The 19519-nt window shown below is 44.0% G+C and overlaps 1 protein-coding gene across 4 annotated transcripts in view; it reads right to left on the bottom strand.

Moving 5' to 3' along the window:
- The window catches only part of SLC24A2 (solute carrier family 24 member 2), a 288084-nt gene that overhangs the window by 23315 nt on the left and 245250 nt on the right, over positions 1-19519 (bottom strand). For all 4 annotated transcript variants that reach the window (XM_025281467.3, XM_025281470.3, XM_025281469.3 and 1 more), the window contains one exon: positions 17406-17524. In XM_025281467.3, the coding sequence (XP_025137252.3) occupies positions 17406-17524 (119 nt within the window). The remainder of the gene's footprint in view (positions 1-17405; positions 17525-19519) is intronic.

Below are 19519 nucleotides of genomic sequence, written 5' to 3'. Positions count from 1 at the left end.
TAGAGGTCTGGCTATCAGAATACCTACCTACATTTAGACAAGAACAGTTCCAGGGATCAGCACCTATTGGGAGGTCTCCGGAGCAAGCAACTTAGTTTTATTTTCCTTTATCTAGTGAATAGGAGGAATGGCAGCAGTCTGTCTTGTTTGTGGTCTAGTAGCATGAGAATCCGGAGAAGGCAATGGCAACCCACTCCAGTACTCTTGCCTGGCAACTCCCATGGACAGAGGAGCCTGGTAGGCTGCAGTCCATGGGGTCGCTGAGAGTCGGACACGACTGAGCGACTTCACTTTCACTTTTCACTTTCATGCATTGGAGAAGGAAATGGCAACCCACTCCTGTGTTCTTGCCTGGAGAATCCCAGGGATGGGGGAGCCTGGTGGGCTGCCGTCTATGGGGTTGCAGAGTCGGACACGACTGAAGTGACTTAGCAGCAGCATGAGAATTTGTCCAGCTTCTTTGCACATGATTCTTGTACTATTTCCACTGGTACCTGGTCTGCATGGTTTGCCCCAGCACGAGTGTCAGGTTTCCAGTGGAGGGGCCTGAGTTGGATTCATTAGTCCAGTAGCTGCCTCTCCAGCCAGAAAAATATTTCTTGGAAGCAACATAATTTCTTATTTTTATCTGTGAAGGGCACTGTGCAGAATTCCAGTGTGAAGGTGAGCCCACTTTAATGCAATCTCTGTTAGCAGAGAATTAAAATGAACGCCCGGGAGGCATGTGAAAATAGGCCATCTTTGAGTTCAGTTTTATTGATCGGTAATAACATCTCATCTCCAGTTCACAAGGAGCAGTCTCAGAGGATAACCTGAACCTGCCTCGCTCTCAACTTGGTGGGGGTTCGATTCTCCTTTAACCCTCACAAAAGGACCACTCAGTTCAGCACTATAGAATGCCACCTCTTTTCACTGGAAAGTCCCTTCAGTGTGGCATGATGCTCGATAAAATACAATGCCAGTACTTTCATATCTATGTAGAAACAGAATTCATTTATGCTAAAACACTGGGCCAAGGTCAAGCTGGGGGCAGGTGAAGATTTACAGTGATTTGTAGTGTAGTAGCGTTAGTCCCTCAGTCATGTCGGATTCTGCAACCCTATGGACCGTAGCCTGCCAGGCTCCTCTGTGCGTGGAATTTTCCAGGGAAGAATACTGGAGTGGGTTGCCATTCCCTTCTCCAGGAAGTGATTTGTACTTCTACTTAAAAAGAATAGTCCCTAATACATTTATTATTGCTGCTGATTCTATAATACATCTGTAGGAAAAAACATCAGTTCTACCTCTACATTGTACAGCTACACAGGTGCCCACATGAATGATCAAGCAGGGCAAAGCTCATGAAGTGTGGTGCATGCTACAAATCCCCAACAGGGACCCCCAGGGGCTGGGAGTGGGAAAAACTATCCATAAAAACATTCATCAAGCCTGAGACATGAGGCTGGGCAGGTGAGTGCATCAAGAATATTAAAACTGTCACCCTCAACAAAAGCCACTAATAAAACACGTGAAATATCTAGGCTACATGGGAGGCATTCATCTATAGACTGGGGCAATCGCAGGATGCACAGTACCTGAAAGAGGCCAGGGGATCAGCAAACGTTAATCCTCTTCCCTTCTGTCCTTAACCTCATCTCTGCAACTAACTAGCTGTGTGCCCTCAGGCAAGTCAATGGAAATGCTGGAATAGAGAAAGAATATATCCATGCCACCTGCAAGGCATCTGGACCTGGTGTACCTCACCCCTTTGCTGCTGCTGCTGCTGCTAAGTCGCTTCAGTCGTGTCCGACTCTGTGCGGCCCCATAGACGGCAGCCCACCAGGCTTCCCGTCCCTGGGATTCTCCAGGCAAGAACGCTGGAGTGGGTTGCCATTTCCTTCTCCAATGCATGAAAGTGAAAAGTGAAAGTGAAGTCACTCAGTCATGTCTGACTCTTAGCGACCCCATGGACTGTAGCCTACCAGGCTCCTCCGTCCATGGGATTTTCCAGGCAAAAGTACTGGAGTGGGGTGCCATTGCCTTCTCCCCCTCACCCCTTTATTGGCCCCCAAAGTCCTTTAAAACCTTGTCATTGTGAAGCAGAGTTTGTTTGTCTTCTGCATTGTTTTAATGTGGGACTACCTTCCTGTGGACTTCACTGGTGGCTCAGACAGTAAAGTGTCTGTGTACAATGTGGGAGACCCAGGTTCAATCCCTGGGTCGGGAAGATCCCCTGGACAAGGAAATGGTAACCCACTCCAGTACTCTTGCCTGGAAAATCCCATGGATGGAGGATCCTGTTAGGCTACAGTCCATGGGGTTGCAAAGAGCTGGACATGACTGAGCAACTTCACTTCACTTCACCTTCCTGTCCAAGAACTTGTCATTCATTTCATCATATGGACACTGAATGATTGTGAAAGACAAGCTGCAATCATAGACCTCTGCAATCATTTGGTAGAGGGGCTTTAGGGCCCCAGAATTTCAGAGCTGGAGGAGACCCGGGTCGTTGAGCCCACCCCCATTACTTGAGGGCTCTAAGATGAAGTGATATGCAGAAAGGAGGAAGCTCACAGTGCCAGGTTCCTTTCACACCCAACCCAAGGCTCTTCCAAAATAGCACATGGCCTTCCCTCCACACTCCTAAAACACAGGTATGAATGTGCTTTCTGTTCAATTACACCTAGATTTGAAGTAAATCAAATCTACTGAACAGCAATGCTATAGCTATGACAAACACTAAGCATGTAATTGACATAAACTTTGTTTGATTTTCTTGGGCTTAATTTCTGGTGGGTTGGATGGCCCACTTTCTTGAAAAAGCTGATCAGAAACACCTGATTCTTAGGTGCACTCTCTTTCTTGAGTCTGCTATGGATGGGATATTTGTGTCCCTCCAAAATTCATATGATGAAACCCTAACCCCCACAGTGATGGTGTTCAGAGGTGGAGTCCTGGGGAGGCGATCAGGTCAGGGTGGCGGAGCCTTCATGACTGGGATTAGTGTCCTTATACATAACTGGGAAGCCAGCTTGCCCTTCTGCCTTATGAAGATATACTGACTAAATGTCCATTTACGATCCAGGAAGCAGGCTGCAACAGCCACCTAATCTTGGACTTCTCAGCCTCCCAAATTGTAAGAAATAAATTTCCATGAGTCAGCTACACAGTCTGTGGTATTTTTCTTACAGCATCTAAGGCAGCTTTGAAGGGGAAATGAAGGGCAGATTTGGGAGTGTGTGTGGGGAGTGGGGGCCACTGTGATGCTCTCTTCCCTCCTCTACCTCCTTGAGTGACATCTCCAAAGAGCCAGGTACTAATTTAGAAGTAAGTCAGAAAGATAATAACAAGTATCGTATATTAACACATGTATGTGCAATCTGGAAAAATGGTACAGATGAACCAATTTGCAAAGCAGAAACAAAGACACAGACATAGAGAATAAATGTCTCTATGTAACATACATAAATGCTATGTATAAAATAGATAATCAATGAGAACATACTGTATATCACAGGGAACTCTACTCAATGCTCTGTGATGATCTAAATGGGAAGGAAATCCAAAAAAAGGGGATATATATATATACACACACACACACAAGCGCACACGCATACACACACACACACACACATATATATATACACACACACACATACATCCATATAGCTGATGCACTTTACAGCAGAAACTTACATAATATTGTAAAGCAACTATACTCCAATAATTTTTTTTTTTACAAAAGAAAAGTGGGTACTGATAAGATATCAATGAATGTCAGAACTCCAAATATAGGTGAAAAAGAAAGACTTGTTCTTTAGCACCTCTGTCCAAGAAAAATGTGCAGAAATTTAGCCCAGGTTTGATGTAGGATGAGGTGACAGGCAAGTACACCAAAATGAGGGCTTGAGATTTTACGGCATTTCATTGCTTGATATCACCCCTGATTCTCATAACAGTGGATAATCCTGTACTGGCTACTTCCAAAATGAATATCTAGGGGACACTGGAGGAGATGGATTAAGCCCTTTACAATCATAAACTTTCCTGAGGCTCACTTTAGCAAGCAATGAAACAGGAGGCGGGTTATTTCCAGACTCCAGCAGTCCATGTTCAAAGGCCAGTGGAACCTCAGGGGAAGAATATGCCCCACAAAACAGCATCATCTTTGAACAGGGATGATGTGCTTCTCCTCCTATATCTGTCCTCTTTCATTATTGAAGCATTAAAAATACTCTCTTTGACAGAGGTGGCATGTTTTATTTTTCCAATTAGGTTTCCTTGGGAACTGGTGGAAAGGTGTGTGCGTGGGATGCTCCTAGAGAGAGAAGAAATCTTGAAAGTGTCTTACCTAATGAAGGGATTGTTGGAGAAGGGATTAATAGACAAGACCCACTTGTGCTCCAGGACATTCTTTTACAATGTGATTGCTGTTATATAAAATTGACTGAGATAATCTAGGAAGAGCACTTAGAACTGTGTTTGGCACAGAGTAAACACTCAGTAAATGTTAGTTATTATTATTATTGTTAATAAATGGTTAGGAGAATAACTCCTTCAAAGATGTCCAGAAGAAAGAAGTTTGACTTGGTGAATTATAATACTTCCAAGCAGTAAAATTCTATGATTCAATTTTTTCATGTGAAAGTGGAAACTGCAATACTTGTGTTCCCCCATATATCCATTCATCTGACACTTACTGAGCATTCATTGACTGTAGTGATGTCAACAATCTAATTTACTTTCCTGTTTGGTAAGAGGAATAAATAGAAGACCTTTGTAAATAAGATGAAAGGAAAAATTCCACAGCCCTAAGGAGAAAACGCTCTTTTATTTCAGTAGATAGGCTGTAAGCAGAGTTTTTATCTGAAACAAAGCTTCCAAGCAGACTCAATATTGTGACACCTTGATTCTGTGTTGTGTGCAGAGCTAAAAACAATCCTCGAGTTGGAGCTCTCAAAGGTAAAATTACCAAAAATGCAGAGTCATACTTTAATACAGTGAAAAGCTCTGAAATCAACATCTATTTGGCAAGTAGAAGGTGCCAAAAAACATTCCATGAAGTGCTTTACCACCAAGGAAATCTATTAAAAATGAGATTAAAAAAAATATCCATATGGTTACTGTATTAGTCTGCTTGGGCCACCACAACAAACACCATAGACTAGGTGGCTTGAGCAATAGAAATTTATTATAAATACCACAAATACCAGCTGCCTCAGGGACAGTAAGTGGTTTTCATCTCATCTCCATTTTTGTTTCCCTAAACCAGTTGGCCAATTAGTGTGGTCAACATACCAGCAGCTTTCACTTTGTCTATTACAGAACTAGAATGTCATGCTTGAAATTGAAAAGATCAACCCATAAAAATTCTTCACTACTGGGTTGTGGATCATGTTGGTCTCATAGACCTAAAGACTTATGCTCAAAACCTCTAAGTGGCACAAGGGAAAATGGATTTTGGGGACCCCAGAGCTATTGTTCAGGGCTTGCCAAACAAGGTGTGTATGAGTCATTTTCAGAGCAAACTCAGAGTTCTGGAATGGGTCAGCAAAGGGCTACAAGGACAATTTCATTTGTCATTTGCCTTTCCTGTTTAAAAAGGGAATAAAAATAGGATAGCCATGAAGAAGAAAGTCTGTTAGACCCAATGATGAAAAATCAGAGTTGCATTTGGAAAAATTCAGTTACTCAACTCAAAGATGAGTCCTTACTGACTCTTATGGACAGAATGTTGTGTCCCTCCAAAATTCATAGGTGGTGCTGGAGAAGACTCTTGAGAGCCTCTTGGACAGCAAGGAGATCAAACCAGTCCACCCTAAAGGAAATCAACCCTGGATACTCATTGGAAGGACTGATGATGAGGTTGAAGCTCCAATACTTTGGTCACCTGATGAGAAGAGCTGACTCATTGGAAAAGACCCTGATCCTGGGAAAGATTGAAGGCAGGAGAAGGAGGCGACAGAGGATGAGATGGTTGGATGGCATCATCGACTCAATGGACATGGGTTTGAGCAAACTCCAGGAGTTGGTGATGGACAGGGAGGCCTGGGGTGCTGCAGTTCATGGGGTCGCAAAGAGTTGGACAAGACTGAGTGAACTGAACTGAACTGAGGTCATAGGAGTGAGACCCTGATGCTACAGGATTAGTGTCCTTGTGAGAAGAGACTTCAGAGAGCACTTCTCTACTTCTTCTTGCTCTTTCCACCCACACTCCTCACCCTTTTGTGTATGAAAGGCTCTATGAGGACAAAGAGAGAAGACAGCCAACTGCACGCCAGGAAGAGAGCTCTTGCCAGAAACTGAATTGGCTGAAACCTTGACCTTAGACTTCCAGCTTCCAGGACTAGAAGAAAATAAATTTCTGTTGTTTAAGCTGCCTAGTCTGTGAATTTTTTGTTATGGCAGCCCAAGCAGACTGATACACACCTACCATATAGATAGCTACCTTTTTAAAGTATCTTATTTTGAATCTTTTTTTTTTTTTTTGCTTTAAAAGAAATCATCGTGTTCACTTGCTATAATTTATTTGAAATTAATTTTTATTGCAGCATAGTTGCTTTATAATGTTGTACAATTCTTTCTTTAGTGGTGACTTCTTTATTTTTAAAATTTATTTTAATTGGGGGGTAATTGCTTTAAAATGTTGTGCTGGTTTCTGCTGTATAACAACATATGGCTTATGAATCGGCCATAAGTATACATGTGTCCCCTCTGTCTTGAGCATTTCTCCCTGTCCCCCATCACACCCCTCTAGGTCAACACAGAGCACTGAGCTGAGTTCCCTGAGCTATACAGTTGCTTCCTGCTGGCTATCTATTTTACACATGCAATGGCAGCCCACTCCAGTACTCTTGCCTGGAAAAATCCCATGGATGGAGGAGCCTGGTGGACTGCAGTCCATGGGGTTGTGAAGAGTCAGACACGACTGAGCGACTTCACTTTCATTTTTCACTTTCATGCATTGGAGAAGGAAATGGCAACCCACTCCAGTGTTCTTGCCTGGAGGCTCCCAGGGACAGGGGAGCCTGGTAGGCTGCCGTCTATGGGGTCACACAGAGTCGGACACGACTGAAGCGACTTAGCAGCAGCAGTGTATACATGCCAATGCTACTTTCTCAATTCGTCCCCTCCTCTCCTTCTCCAGCTGTGTCCGAATGTCTGTTCTCTATACTCATATCTCTATTTCTGCCATGCAAATAGATTCATCAGTACCATTTTTCTAGATTCCATATATATGCATTAATATATGATATTTGTTTTTCTCCTTCTGATTTACTTCACTTTGTATAACAGGCTCTATGTTCATCCACCTCACTGCAACTGACTCAAATTCGTTCCTTTTTATGGCTGAGTAAATAATCCCTTTTCCACTCATTCTTTACTGAGTCTTTGAGAAATCTCTTTATTTTTGTTCCCTGAGTTTTTCAGTGTCTTTGCCCTTGTATTATTTACCAATATCCTTCATTCTCTTGACTCCACTCTTATCTCTATGTGTCTATCACTTCTCTCTTTCCAAGAGATAAATCAAGAAGAGGTCAGTTACAAAGCATCTCTTCTGGGAAGGCAGCACCATCCTAAGATATCTGTATTGCTTTCTGAGTAGACATCCTGAACCAAAAGAGAACATTTAAATGTCATACACATTTTTTAAAAAGTGATTAATCTCAGCCGGTCTAGCAGTAGGAAATAATTCACCCCCCCTTAAAATACCATTTTATGGTTTGTTTTACATATAGATGGGAAAAAAAACTAGCATCAAGAATTTAGCATACCAAACACAAAATGATAAGCTTTTACTCAGCAATGGCAACCTGAAAACACTTCATCTGTTTTTCCATGACTTTGAATTGAAACCAAGATTTCAAAATATTTTGCTGTGAGTGATGAAGCTGTCTGGACCCAAGTTTCCCATGAAGCCAAGAAACCATCTTATATTAATGTAAAATGGCATTTGGAGGGGCTGGTGAAATATAATTACTTTCCTTCACTTTGTATTTTGCCCAAATAATTCTGAGGTGCAACCTACAGACAAGACGGATTTCTTTCTGTACTGCTGCTATAAATTGGTTTTTGTATAGTTTTCATGGGCTTTGTAAATCCTGCTGATACAAATCATAGAAGATTTGTCAACATAAAAGCTACTGAAGAATCATAATAAATAATTCAAAAGTCATTCTCATGGTTTTATCATCAATTGGATTACAATTACTCATAGGACCAGTGATATTAATGTCAGTTTTTTTTCAGGGTGGCAATGGAGTTTTTTTTCTTTTTATTAATAGTCAGCCCTTAATGTATCTTATGTGAATAATTAATAGACTTTCTTTAAACTCCTTCAGAAAGCACAATGACAAATGGTGTTATTAACAGTAAGATTCTAAGTGAAGTTATTATTCTCTGTCAATATTCAAATTTAGGCAGAAACTCAAGAGTCAGATCTATCTATTTCATTTTAACTGTGTTCAAAAGGCCTCTGTGTGGATCTTAAGCAGTTGGTAAATACTGTACAGGTCATCTGATATTGAAACTGGATCTCAACTTTTCCTTAAAAAATAAATGTATAGATTGAGAGAAAAAAAAGCGTTATCTCCTTGGAAATGGAACCCATGTACTATGGCCTGGTAGATAAAACACTAATTTTTGCTTTTCTCCTGTATAGTGTGTACTAGGTTTTCTTGGATACTAATACATTTTGTTTTTCTAAGGCAATCATAGATCTAACATGGCTTGGACCTTGAAAACTCCAGTCTGACGAAGAATCTTTGACTATTGGTTTCCTTTCATACTTAGGTCTTGCCCTCTCTCCCCAGCACTGCCCCGTGCTCCCCTTCCACCAAAACTTCCTCCTCCTGAGTGCCAGAATGCTCTTATGTTTCATCAATGTTTCAAGAGATTGAATAGTCTCATTAATAGTGGGGAATTTGGTTCTTAGCTGTTTTTAAACTTTCAAAATGGTTGACCTGGCCATTACACCATAATCATTTAGAAGAGATACTTGCTCTTTGAATAACAGGAAGGTTTGAGGTTTGAAAACTCTCTGTTAAACATTGCTGGGACTTCCCTGGTGGTCCAGTGGTTACGACTCTGAGCTCCCAGTGCAGGGGGTACAGGTTCCATCATCCCTGGTTGAGGGACTAAGATCCCACATGCCACTCGGCATGACCAAACAAACAAACAACCCCCCAAAATCTTATCACTGTGAAGAAAGTAAACATTTTCTAACTAACGGTAATACTTTAGGAAGAAACACATCATGTGGACTCTGGATACCATCTGATTGGATAATCTTGGAAGTCCTTATCAGAGCTAATGTTATGGACCAATGTTCATTATGAAGTCTTTCTACGGAGTTTTAAAATCATAGCTATAACTTTAAATGACAACAATAATGCATTTTAGTTTTCTTAAGAGAAATCTAAGATTACGATCATGTCCATCATCTTTCCCTACTCACCCTTTACTTAGTCACCCAAACATTTTAATCGGCACTATAAGAGCAGATCTTAAAAACCAGATTGAGTTTAGGTGAAGACCAATGCTAGGCTGGGAAGAAATAAGTTAGAGCTGAAATTCCAGAGGGAGAAAGGAAGGGTTTAATATAGTAAGATATTATTTAAGTTGTAAAGTGAGAAAAAAAGAAGAAAAATGGGCATTTTATTCATTATCTATCTAAATATCTAGTTATCTATCTATACAAGTATGTGTATGTGTGTGTGTGTGTGTGTGTGTGTGTGTTCTTTTTTCCTAGGGATGTGATAAACTTAAATAAGTCTGTTTGCCCACTGCTGCAACTAGGCAACTCTTAACCAAAGCAAAGACAATTTAGATTTCCCTAAGGACAGAGAGAAGTCTTGGAGGCAAAATGAAATAAAAGCTGCAACATATAAAAAGCATAATACATGAAGAAAGCTTTAGATTTTCAAATTTCAGAACCGAAGAAATTTGCAAGGCCTTTCTCTTTCTCCCTTCACACTGTGAGCAGGTATGTACAGAGTCTGGATGTGTTATGCCTGGAGGACCATGGTGCAGAAAGGCAGGCAGCTTCCCTGAGCACGCCAGCCACGTGCCATCACCTGGCTGTCGTCGTTGCTGTTGTTGTTCGGTTGCTAAGTCGTGTCCAACTCTTTGCGACCCCATGGGCTGCAGCGTGCCAGTCTTCCCTGTCCTTCTGTATCTCCCAGAATTTGCTCAAACTCACGTCCATTGAGTTGGTGATGTCATCTTGGCAAAATTAAAATGTAAGAAAATGCTGGGTTCTGGGTGGGAAAGAATATATTTTAGAATTGTCTTTCAAACGTGGATAAACTCTCAACGTTGAAAATTGGAAGGTCGGTAAATTCTCAGTGACAGCTCAGCTCAGTTGTGTTAGAATCAACAGCATTCTATCAGCAGGCCTTGGGAGAAGATAATTAGCACTAAGCCATTTGAGAAGTCAAATTATTTCTTGGTTCCACAAAATTTACGAATGAAGCAAAAAATCTCCTGCAAAGGGACTTCTTCTGTGAGAAGTGCTCACAGAGGGCTCTTTTAGAGTGCTCTTCAATGCCCGTGTAAAGTCTGGACACAAGGAAGTTCTCAGAGATGAGGTGTCAATGTAAAATTAGTTCACTTGTAAATACGGTTTTGAAAACAGCAGGTTCATTAGATGAGATGGGTTAAACTCTCAGGAGAGTATCAGTGGTGAGTGTGTGGTGTGTGGGCTCATCGTTTCCATTAATAAAGTCGGGAGGCACACCTCATTCCTCCTGGAGCTTGATAAAAATACAACTGGGAAAGAAATAAAACTCAACAGTAAAAAGGCGCTGAATTCTTTCTGTGAAACTGTGCTTTAGGTGGCCCGAGTGTCCTGATTTCACACCTGTTTTTCTGAGTCGAGAATCACAGCTCTAATTTACCCTGCTACTCAGTCATTCCAGCCTGGAAACTTCAGCATCACCCAGAACTGCTTTTTCTGGTTCACTCTCTATGACTGATTTATTAACAAATGGTCTCAATGCTTCCTCAGAAGCAGCTCTCACATCCAGTCACTGTCAGCCACGCTACAACTAATAGTTGGTCTGAGGCCTTGTCATCTGGGCTACTTAGCAGATATTTTAAAGACAGTTTTATAAGTACTGCTAATAATGACAAGCAATTGTGCAGTGCTTATTGTTCGCCAAGAACTGTTCTATGAGCATTCTAGTCTCACAACGATGCTGTGAAATAGGATAGTCTCCTTGTTTCAGAGAGAAGAAAGACGAGAACAGAGAGGTTAAGTAACTTGTCCAAAGTCACACAGCTGGGGAGTGGCAAATCTTGGATTTGAACTCATGCGGTCTGTCTTCAAAGACTTTTCTCTTAAGGGACTAATGCACACTGGTTGTTTTCATTTAACCCATTACTGGTTTTAGTTGTTGCATTTTTTGGGGATAGGTAAAACAGTTAACTGGTTCAAAATTCAAAAGCTACAGAAGGCTACATACTGAAAAATGCATGCAGAAGTCTACTTGCCACCCCAGTTCCTTACTGCAGACCGCTGTTCTGTAGCAATCAGCTAGTTTCTTCAACAGAATCCAAAGCAAATGCTTCCACATTACTATGTTATTTCCTTCCTTTTTTCCCCTCTTACAAAGAGTACACTGGATGAATTTGGCATGTTGCCTTTTCCACTTAACAACATATATTGAAGATCATTCCATATAAGTGCATGAAGAGCTTCCTTGTTATTTTTTTCTTTCTCTTTTTCTTTTTTTGGGTAAAGACTACAGATGGTTGAAAAGAGGGGTGGGCAAGCTTTTCCTGAAAAGGGCCAGATAGTAAATATTTTAGGCTTTATGGGCCTTATGGTCTCTGTCACATATGCTGCTGCTGCTTTTATCTAAAGCTTCAAGAAGATAAAAACATTCTTATCTCAGGGGTCGTTCAAAAACAGGCTGCAGGCCAGATCTGGCCACAGATCAGTTTGCTAGGACTTTCCTGGTGGCTCAGATGGTAAAGAATTTGCCTGTAAGGCGGGAGACCTGGGTTTGATCCCTGGGTTGGGAAGATTCCCTGGAGGAGGGCATGGCAACCCACTCCAGTATTCTTGCCTAGAGAATCCCCATGGACAGAGGAGCCTGGCAGGCTACAGTCCATGGGGTTGCAAAGAGTTGGATATGACTGAGCGACTAAGCACAGCACAGTTTGCTAATCTTTGCACCAAATGGGCTCTTACCTTGCCACCCTGTAGCCTACCCTCCCTCACTCTGGCCCCTTTGTTGCCATTCAGAAAGAGCTCTCTTCCTATCTCACAGAGCTGATGCTGCCACTCCACGGCAGCTCCCTGCTTCCAGCAGGGGGATGTCCGTACTTCTCAGGCAGAGCCACAATGCCCTTCCTGATCCTCCCTCCCCATCCACTGCTCTGGTCCAGGCCTCATCAGCTCTGCCCCAACTCCTGCAGCCACCTCACTGTCCCACCACTGCCATCCAATTTCTTGCTGCACATCCGATCTCTACACCTCAGTGCAGCCTCTTGGATCTTTCACAGGCGCAAATCACATCTGGGAACCTATGGCAGCTTGTTGTTGCCCTGGAAGGAAGTCAAGTTGCGTATCATGGTCCTCAAGGCAGGCCAGCCCTGCTGGGAGCTCACTGCCACCATCTTCCCTCGCTCTGCTCCCCACTCTCCAGCCACACTGACTTCTCTGTTCCTCAAACAAGTCAAGCTCATTTCTGCCTCTGTGGGTGCTGTTCCCTTGGCCTGGCTTGTTCTTTTTTTCCAAGATTTTTATTTTTATTTGGATGTGGACTGTTTTTAAAGTCTTTATTGAATTTGTTGCAATATTGCTTCTGCTTTATGTTTTGTTTTTTCCCTGCAAGGCACGTGGGATCTTAGCTCCCAGACCAGGGATTGAACTCGCACCCTTTTCTGCATTGGAAGGCAAAGTCTTAACCACCAGACCACCACAGATGTTCCGGATGGCTTGTTCTTAAAAGTTCAGCCTCTGTTCAAATACCACTTCCTTACTGAAGCTTTCCCTCACCTCCCAACCTAAAGGGGCCCCTCCACTCGCCCTCCATTGAATCACAAGGCTTTATTTTCTTCATGGCCCCATTGCTGTCCATAATTATGTCTTGGTTTACATTTGCAGTCTCTCTGCTCTGCTAGAATGGTCCTAAAATTCTGCTAGAATTTCCAAGGCCCAGCATATCACCTAACACATACTGGATGAGCACTGAAAAGTTTCTGGTTCAACAATGGAAGAATTTCAGTCCAACTTACTTTTCCAAGTGGATTTCTCCTCCCTCCTCACCTCACATTTCAGTCTCTAGTTCCGCTGGCCTTTTCACCAATCACTAACATGAATTTCCCTCTTAAGGGAACATGTTGTCATTGCCTCCTTTTTTGAGCAACAAACTCCTACTCACTCATCAATGCCCAGCTCAAATATTACCTCTTCTTTTAAGGTTTTGTACTTTTCCTTGCCTGGGTCTTCCTCTGGAAGGCCCCCAGAACACTTTGTATACACTTTCCTGACATATATGTGAAGGTCACCCAGTTGTGTCAGACTCTATGTGACCCCATGGACTTGAGCCCACCAGGCTCCTCTGTCCATGGAATTCTCCAGACAAGAATACTGGAATGGGTTGCCATTTCCTTCTCCAGGGGATCGTCCTGACTCAGGGATTTAACCTGGGTCTCCTGCACTGCAGGTAGACTCTTTATGTGACATGATGATAAGTCACTTCAGTCGTGCCCAACTCTGTGCAACCCCATAGACGGCAGCCCTCCAGGCTCCTCTGTCCCTGGGATTCTCCAGGCAAGAACACTGGAGTGGGTTGCCATTTCCTTCTCCAATGCATGCATGCATGCTAAGTCACTTCAGTCATGTCCGACTCTGTGCGACTCCATGGACAGCAGCCCACCAGGCTCCTCTGTCCACAGGATTCTCTAGGCAAGAATACTGGAGTGGGTTGCCATTTCCTTCTGGGTCATAATTATTTACCTACTACAGATGTTTATTTATTTGCTTATCATACCCTGGATATACTCAAACATTATATATGTATATATTCTTTCTATATGTAATTTTCATTTTAGCTACAATGAACATTTTGCCTACAGGGGAGGGACATCTTGGATGCTATTTATATAGTAGGTATGGGCACATAGGGCTCCCCAGTGGCTCAATGGTAAAGAATCCACCCACCAATGCAGAAGACACAGGTTCCATCCCTGGGTTGGGAAGATCCCCTGGAAAAGGGAATGACAACCCACTCCAGTAGTCTTGCTTGGAGAATCCCATGAACAGAGGAGCCTGGTGGGCTACAGTCCACGGGGTCACAAAAGAGTTGGACATGACTTAGCAACTAAAGAACAACAAAATGGGCACTAATAAATAAGAGCATTTAGCTCTGTGCTAAGTGCTTTATGTATATTATCTCATGTAACTCTCCTAATATCCCGAATGAGGCAGGTAATGTGATTATCTGTACTTTGCAGATGAGGAAACTAGAAGAAGGTTCGATAACTCGTGTTGGCTCTGAAAATCACTGCCAGGCTGTCCTGCGGGCAGCTGGTGGGGTGGCTCTCTGAAGGCCTGTGTGCCCTTGAGCTCTCAGTGTATCAGCATGGTGCACAAATTTGTCCTGTTACCCTGAGTGAGACCTGGGGACACAGCTCTGCTCAGACAGGGGTTGGCTGGGGCTCTGTCAACCCCCTGCAGCAAGCTGCTTCTGTGTGGGGGGTATAGCCGTCCCTCTGCCAGCCAGATGGACAGGCACGGTGACGAGGGTGCCCTCTGCACACCTGTGATTGTGCGTCCCCAAGGACAGCCAGATGTTCTTGGGGCCTGCCTCCTTCTGCCACATGCTGCAGACAGAAGCTGCTCTGCCAGCTCACCCTTGAGCTAATGCGAAGGGAGCGTGGGGCTCTGGGCAGGAGGGCGAGAGCCTAGGAGGCAGAGGAGACAAGGGCAGAAGGAGCTGCCGTGTCTCTATTTTCCTTTAGTCATTCCCCCCCGCCCCCTGCAGCTTTACTGAGGTATAACTGACAAATAAACATTCCATCTATTTAAGGTGTACAACGTGAAGATAGGTATACCTCATGAAAAGCACAGCAAAGGAAACAACAGACAAATGAAAAGGCAACCTATGGAGTGGGAGAAAATATCTACAAATCATATATCTGATAAGGAGTTAATAACCAAAATATATGAGGAACTCTTACAACTCAATAGCAAACAATCAATAAACCGATTAAAAAATGGGTGAAGGATCTGAGTAGATATTCTTCTGAAGGAGACGACATACAAATGGCCAACACATGTGCAAAAAGGTGCTTGACATCTTTATCCTTTCCTTTAAATGAAGAAACTTTCTTTGCATATTTCTTCAGGGAATAAAGGAAACAGGCGACGATAAGCAAGTGTCTTCTAAGAAGCACAGACTTCCTCTGTTGCAGAGAGCATCCCAATGTAAAGGAGAAGGGAGGGTTGGAATGGATTTGCTGTAGTCAGGCTTCATTATCAGCTCATCGGGAAAATTCTGTCTAGAGAAGTGGGTCACAAACTTTAGGGCCATGCTACTCAAAAAGTGTGGTTCTTAGACCAGCCATGTCAGAATGACCTGGAAGCTCAGGAGATCTGCAGACTTGGGAGCCCCACTCTGGACCTGACAAACCAGACCCCAAATTTGAACAGAATCCTCCAGGAAATTTCTAAACACATTAAAGTTTGAGCAACACCAACTCAAGGGTAACTGGTTAAAATGTAAATTTGGGACTCTATGCCTTAGAAATTCTGATTCACTTGATGAGGGTGAGATCCAGAAATCTAACAAGCACCACCTACTTTTTTTTTCCTGCCGACTTTTTTGAGCAACTGTGGTCCTGAGGCAGTGGAAACAGTACAGATTCTGTATTTAGACAGTCCTAAGGCAACAGTCCCAGTATTCTTGCCTGGACAATCCCCAAGGACAGAGGAGCCTGGCGGGCTACAGTCCATAGCGTCGCAGAGTCAGACACGCAGGATCAGCTCTAAGAAGCGACTTAGCACACACGCACAAGAGCAAATCTCAGCTGTAATAGCTACAAACCAAGTAATCCTGAATAACTGCTTCATCTTAAGCTTTAGCATCCTCACCTATAAAACAGAGATACTAAATGTTTATACCTTCAACTGGGAGGTTTAAAGTGATAGCATAGACCGCCTAGCCCTTAAGCTACGGCACACACACAGTGTGTATAAACGTTAAGTATTGTAGCCATTAGATCAAACAGCTATCTAATGGTTGCAACACCGAATGGTGGACTGGACCACAGTACTGACTAATTTCAACTGCAGGGACTAAAAAGGCCAAAGGGGGTTAACCAAGGAATGATGGCTGTGGTTTCTCTGTTACTTAATCATGGCCCTGAAGACACAGAGAGGATTAGACTGCAGCAGCGATCATCTATTAGAAATCACCAGGGACGGGAGTTAAAACGATGATTCCTTGGATGTGTGTGTAATGTATGGCTGAGTCCCTTCGCTGTTCACCCGAAACTATCACAGCATTGTTAATCGGCTACACCCCAAAACAAAACAAAAAGTTCAGAAGAAAAAAGTGCTGATTCCTGGGTGCTGCTTCTCAGTGATTCTACTTCCCACTGGATCTGGGATATGGACCAGGGATCTGCATTTTTATCCCCAGGAGATTTGATGCATGACTCCTCCAATCTCACTCTGAGAAACAGTGGCTTGGAGAATGCGTGTGTGTGTGCTAAGTCGCTTCAGTTATGTCTGACTCTGTGTGACCCTATGGACCAGAGCCCATCAGGCTCCTCTGTCCATGGGGTTCTCCAGGCAAGAATACTGGAGTGGGTTACTGTGCCATCTTCCAGGGGATCTTCCCGAGCCAGGGCTCGAACTCGCGTCTCTTACATCTCCTGCATTGCAGGTGGGTTCTTTACTACTAGTGCCACCTGGGAAGCCTGGGTTGGAGAATATGTGCACTTATATGATGAATGTGGAGAAGGCAATGGCACCCCACTCCAGTACTCTTGCTTGGACAATCCCATGGACAGAGGAGCCTGCTAGGCTGCAGTCCATGGGGTCACTAAGAGTCGGACATGACTGAGCGACTTCACTTTGTCTTTTCACCTTCATGCATTGGAGAAGGAAATGGCAGCCCACTCCAGTGTTCTTGCCTGGAGACTCCCAGGGATGGGGGAGCCTGGTGGGCTGCCGTCTATGGGGTCGCACAGAGTCGGACACGATTGAAGTGACTTAGCATAGCCTATATGATGAATGAACAGTCTGATGCATGCGGTGCCCTGGCTGGTACTGGGAAGTACACACAGGGACGGATAACTCTGGGGTCCTCTGAGCTGGGAGCTGGGGCCTCCAAGAATGCAGGTCTATGCTGCTACACTAAAATATTGACACACACAACAGCCTGGAGAGCAATGAAAAACTGTTGTACCTGGGCTTCTGCAGCTTCGATGCTGTGGGAGAGATTTCCATTTTGTACCGGTTCCGAAGCATCACTGGAGGGTGTCATCTCCACTTCTGTGCTGGTGCTGTTTGGGAGCTCGATTTTTTCTGTGACAAAATTTAGACACACAGAAGGCAAGCAAATGGAGTCAGTGGGGGTAAGAGCCATATTGAGAAGAACATCCTAAAATGTTGGGCCAAGGGAGAAGGTAGTGGCGTCCAAGGGGTGATAAGACCCAGGGCTGGGTTGTGCCAAATGTCTAGGATTTTTTTGCCCCCCCACCCGCCTTTCAGTGTACTCAGCCCTCCTCCTCTCTTTAATAGCTCCCTGGCATCCCCGCTGGCCTATATCTGACCTTGGGTACCCTATCAACTCTAGGGGTATGCCTTCTTTAGATTGGGCAAACTTACCAACTTGCCATTCAAGAACATGAGCATGGACATTTTAAAACCAAAACCATACCCAGTCTCCACACCACTGTCTATACCCATGATCACATTCTGCAGAGATCTTCTTATGGCAGGATCTTTTCTTCTGTAATTACATTCTGCTGCTAAGTCGCTTCGGTCGTGGCCAACTCTGTGCGACCCTATAGATGGCAGCCCACCAGGCTCCCCCGTCCCTGGGATTCTCCAGGCAAGAACACTGGAGTGGGTTGCCATTTCCTTCTCCAATGCATCAAAGTGAAAAGTGAAAGTGAAGTCGCTCAGTCTTGTCCAACTCTTAGTGACCCCATGGACTGTAGCCCACCAGGCTCCTCCGTCCATGGGATTTTCCAGGCAAGAGTACTGGAGTGGGGTGCCATTGAGAAGGGACATTTATTAGCTTGGGCTTCAGGAGATTTGAGTCTTAGGCTCTGCTCTGACAGAATCAGGTGGTCATCTCAGGCAAGGCCCTTCATTTCTGCAGAACCTTAGCTATGCAATGAGGGGAATCAACTGGGTGACCTCCAAGGCCCAATACTTCTAGTTCTAATTCCCTCAGGCTCAGTGGGTGGAAAGTTCTACCAGGGCATCGGTGTTGTGGGTAGGGCAAACCTGGGAACCTGGCCTTCTCGAAATGCCTGGAGGATACTACTTAGGAGGTTCCACACTTGGGCATCCTATAGAAGACCAGGCAAGGGCAGGGGATGAACAAGTAACTGAAGTAAAAATCTGTGTCATTCCTGACTGAGAAGCAACACTTGGCTAGAGTGACTCTCAGGTAATAGTTGAGTACTGGGACTTCTGGACACTGGGCATCATAGGCGGGCCTGGGTTCATACTCTGATGCTACTGCTTAAGCTGTGGGGTCCTTAGTATGTGACTTAGCCTCTCTGATGTTCAGCTTCCTTATCTAAAACTGGGATGATGCAGATTTAGAGAATGAAATCATGGTGGCCAGGGGAAGGATGGGGAAAAGGAATAGTTAGGGAGTTTGGGATGGGCATGTCCACACTGCTATATTTAAAATGGATAACCAACAAGGACCTACTGTATAGGCTGCGGAGCTCTGCTCAATGTTATGCAAAGCCTGATGGGAGGGCAGTTTGGGGAAGAATGGATACACGTATACGTACGGCTGAACCCTTTTGCTGTTTACCTGACACTGTCACAACTGTTTGTTAATCGGCTGTACCCCAATACAAAAGCAAAAGGTAAAAAAATTGGGGTGATGATGACAGAAGAACCACCACCGCTGCTCTGACCAATAACAATATGATCAAAGGGCACACCTACAGAGATTACACAAGAAAACGAACTTAAAGCCTCAGCACAGTGCCTGGAACAGAGCGAGCAAAGAAGAAACTTAAACTGTTCGGATCCACTTTACAGCACCCGGCTTGCACTAGAAGATTTTTTCCAGGGCTCAGAGGAACACCTGCAGGTGATCAGTGACCGGGCACCACTGAGGTTTTTTTTGCCATAATTTCAGGGAGAGGGAAATATAAAGGGTTGCCCTCTGGCCGAGCTGGGTCGAGTCTTGGGACTTGTCAAGTCTAGGAGTTTGGCTGTGTGTGGTTCAGTGTCAGGGTCACCAGGAGTACCGGAAAGCTCATCAGTTTCAGATGTGGGCAGCTTCAGGCTGCTCAGAAAGTATTAGAGTATTTCTAGCAACTTGAG

Source organism: Bubalus bubalis, chromosome 3 (assembly GCF_019923935.1).
Source record: "Bubalus bubalis isolate 160015118507 breed Murrah chromosome 3, NDDB_SH_1, whole genome shotgun sequence".
Taxonomy (NCBI): domain Eukaryota; kingdom Metazoa; phylum Chordata; class Mammalia; order Artiodactyla; family Bovidae; genus Bubalus; species Bubalus bubalis.
The sequence above is the reverse complement of the archived record's forward strand: the minus strand, read 5'-3'. Positions and strand labels throughout refer to the sequence as shown.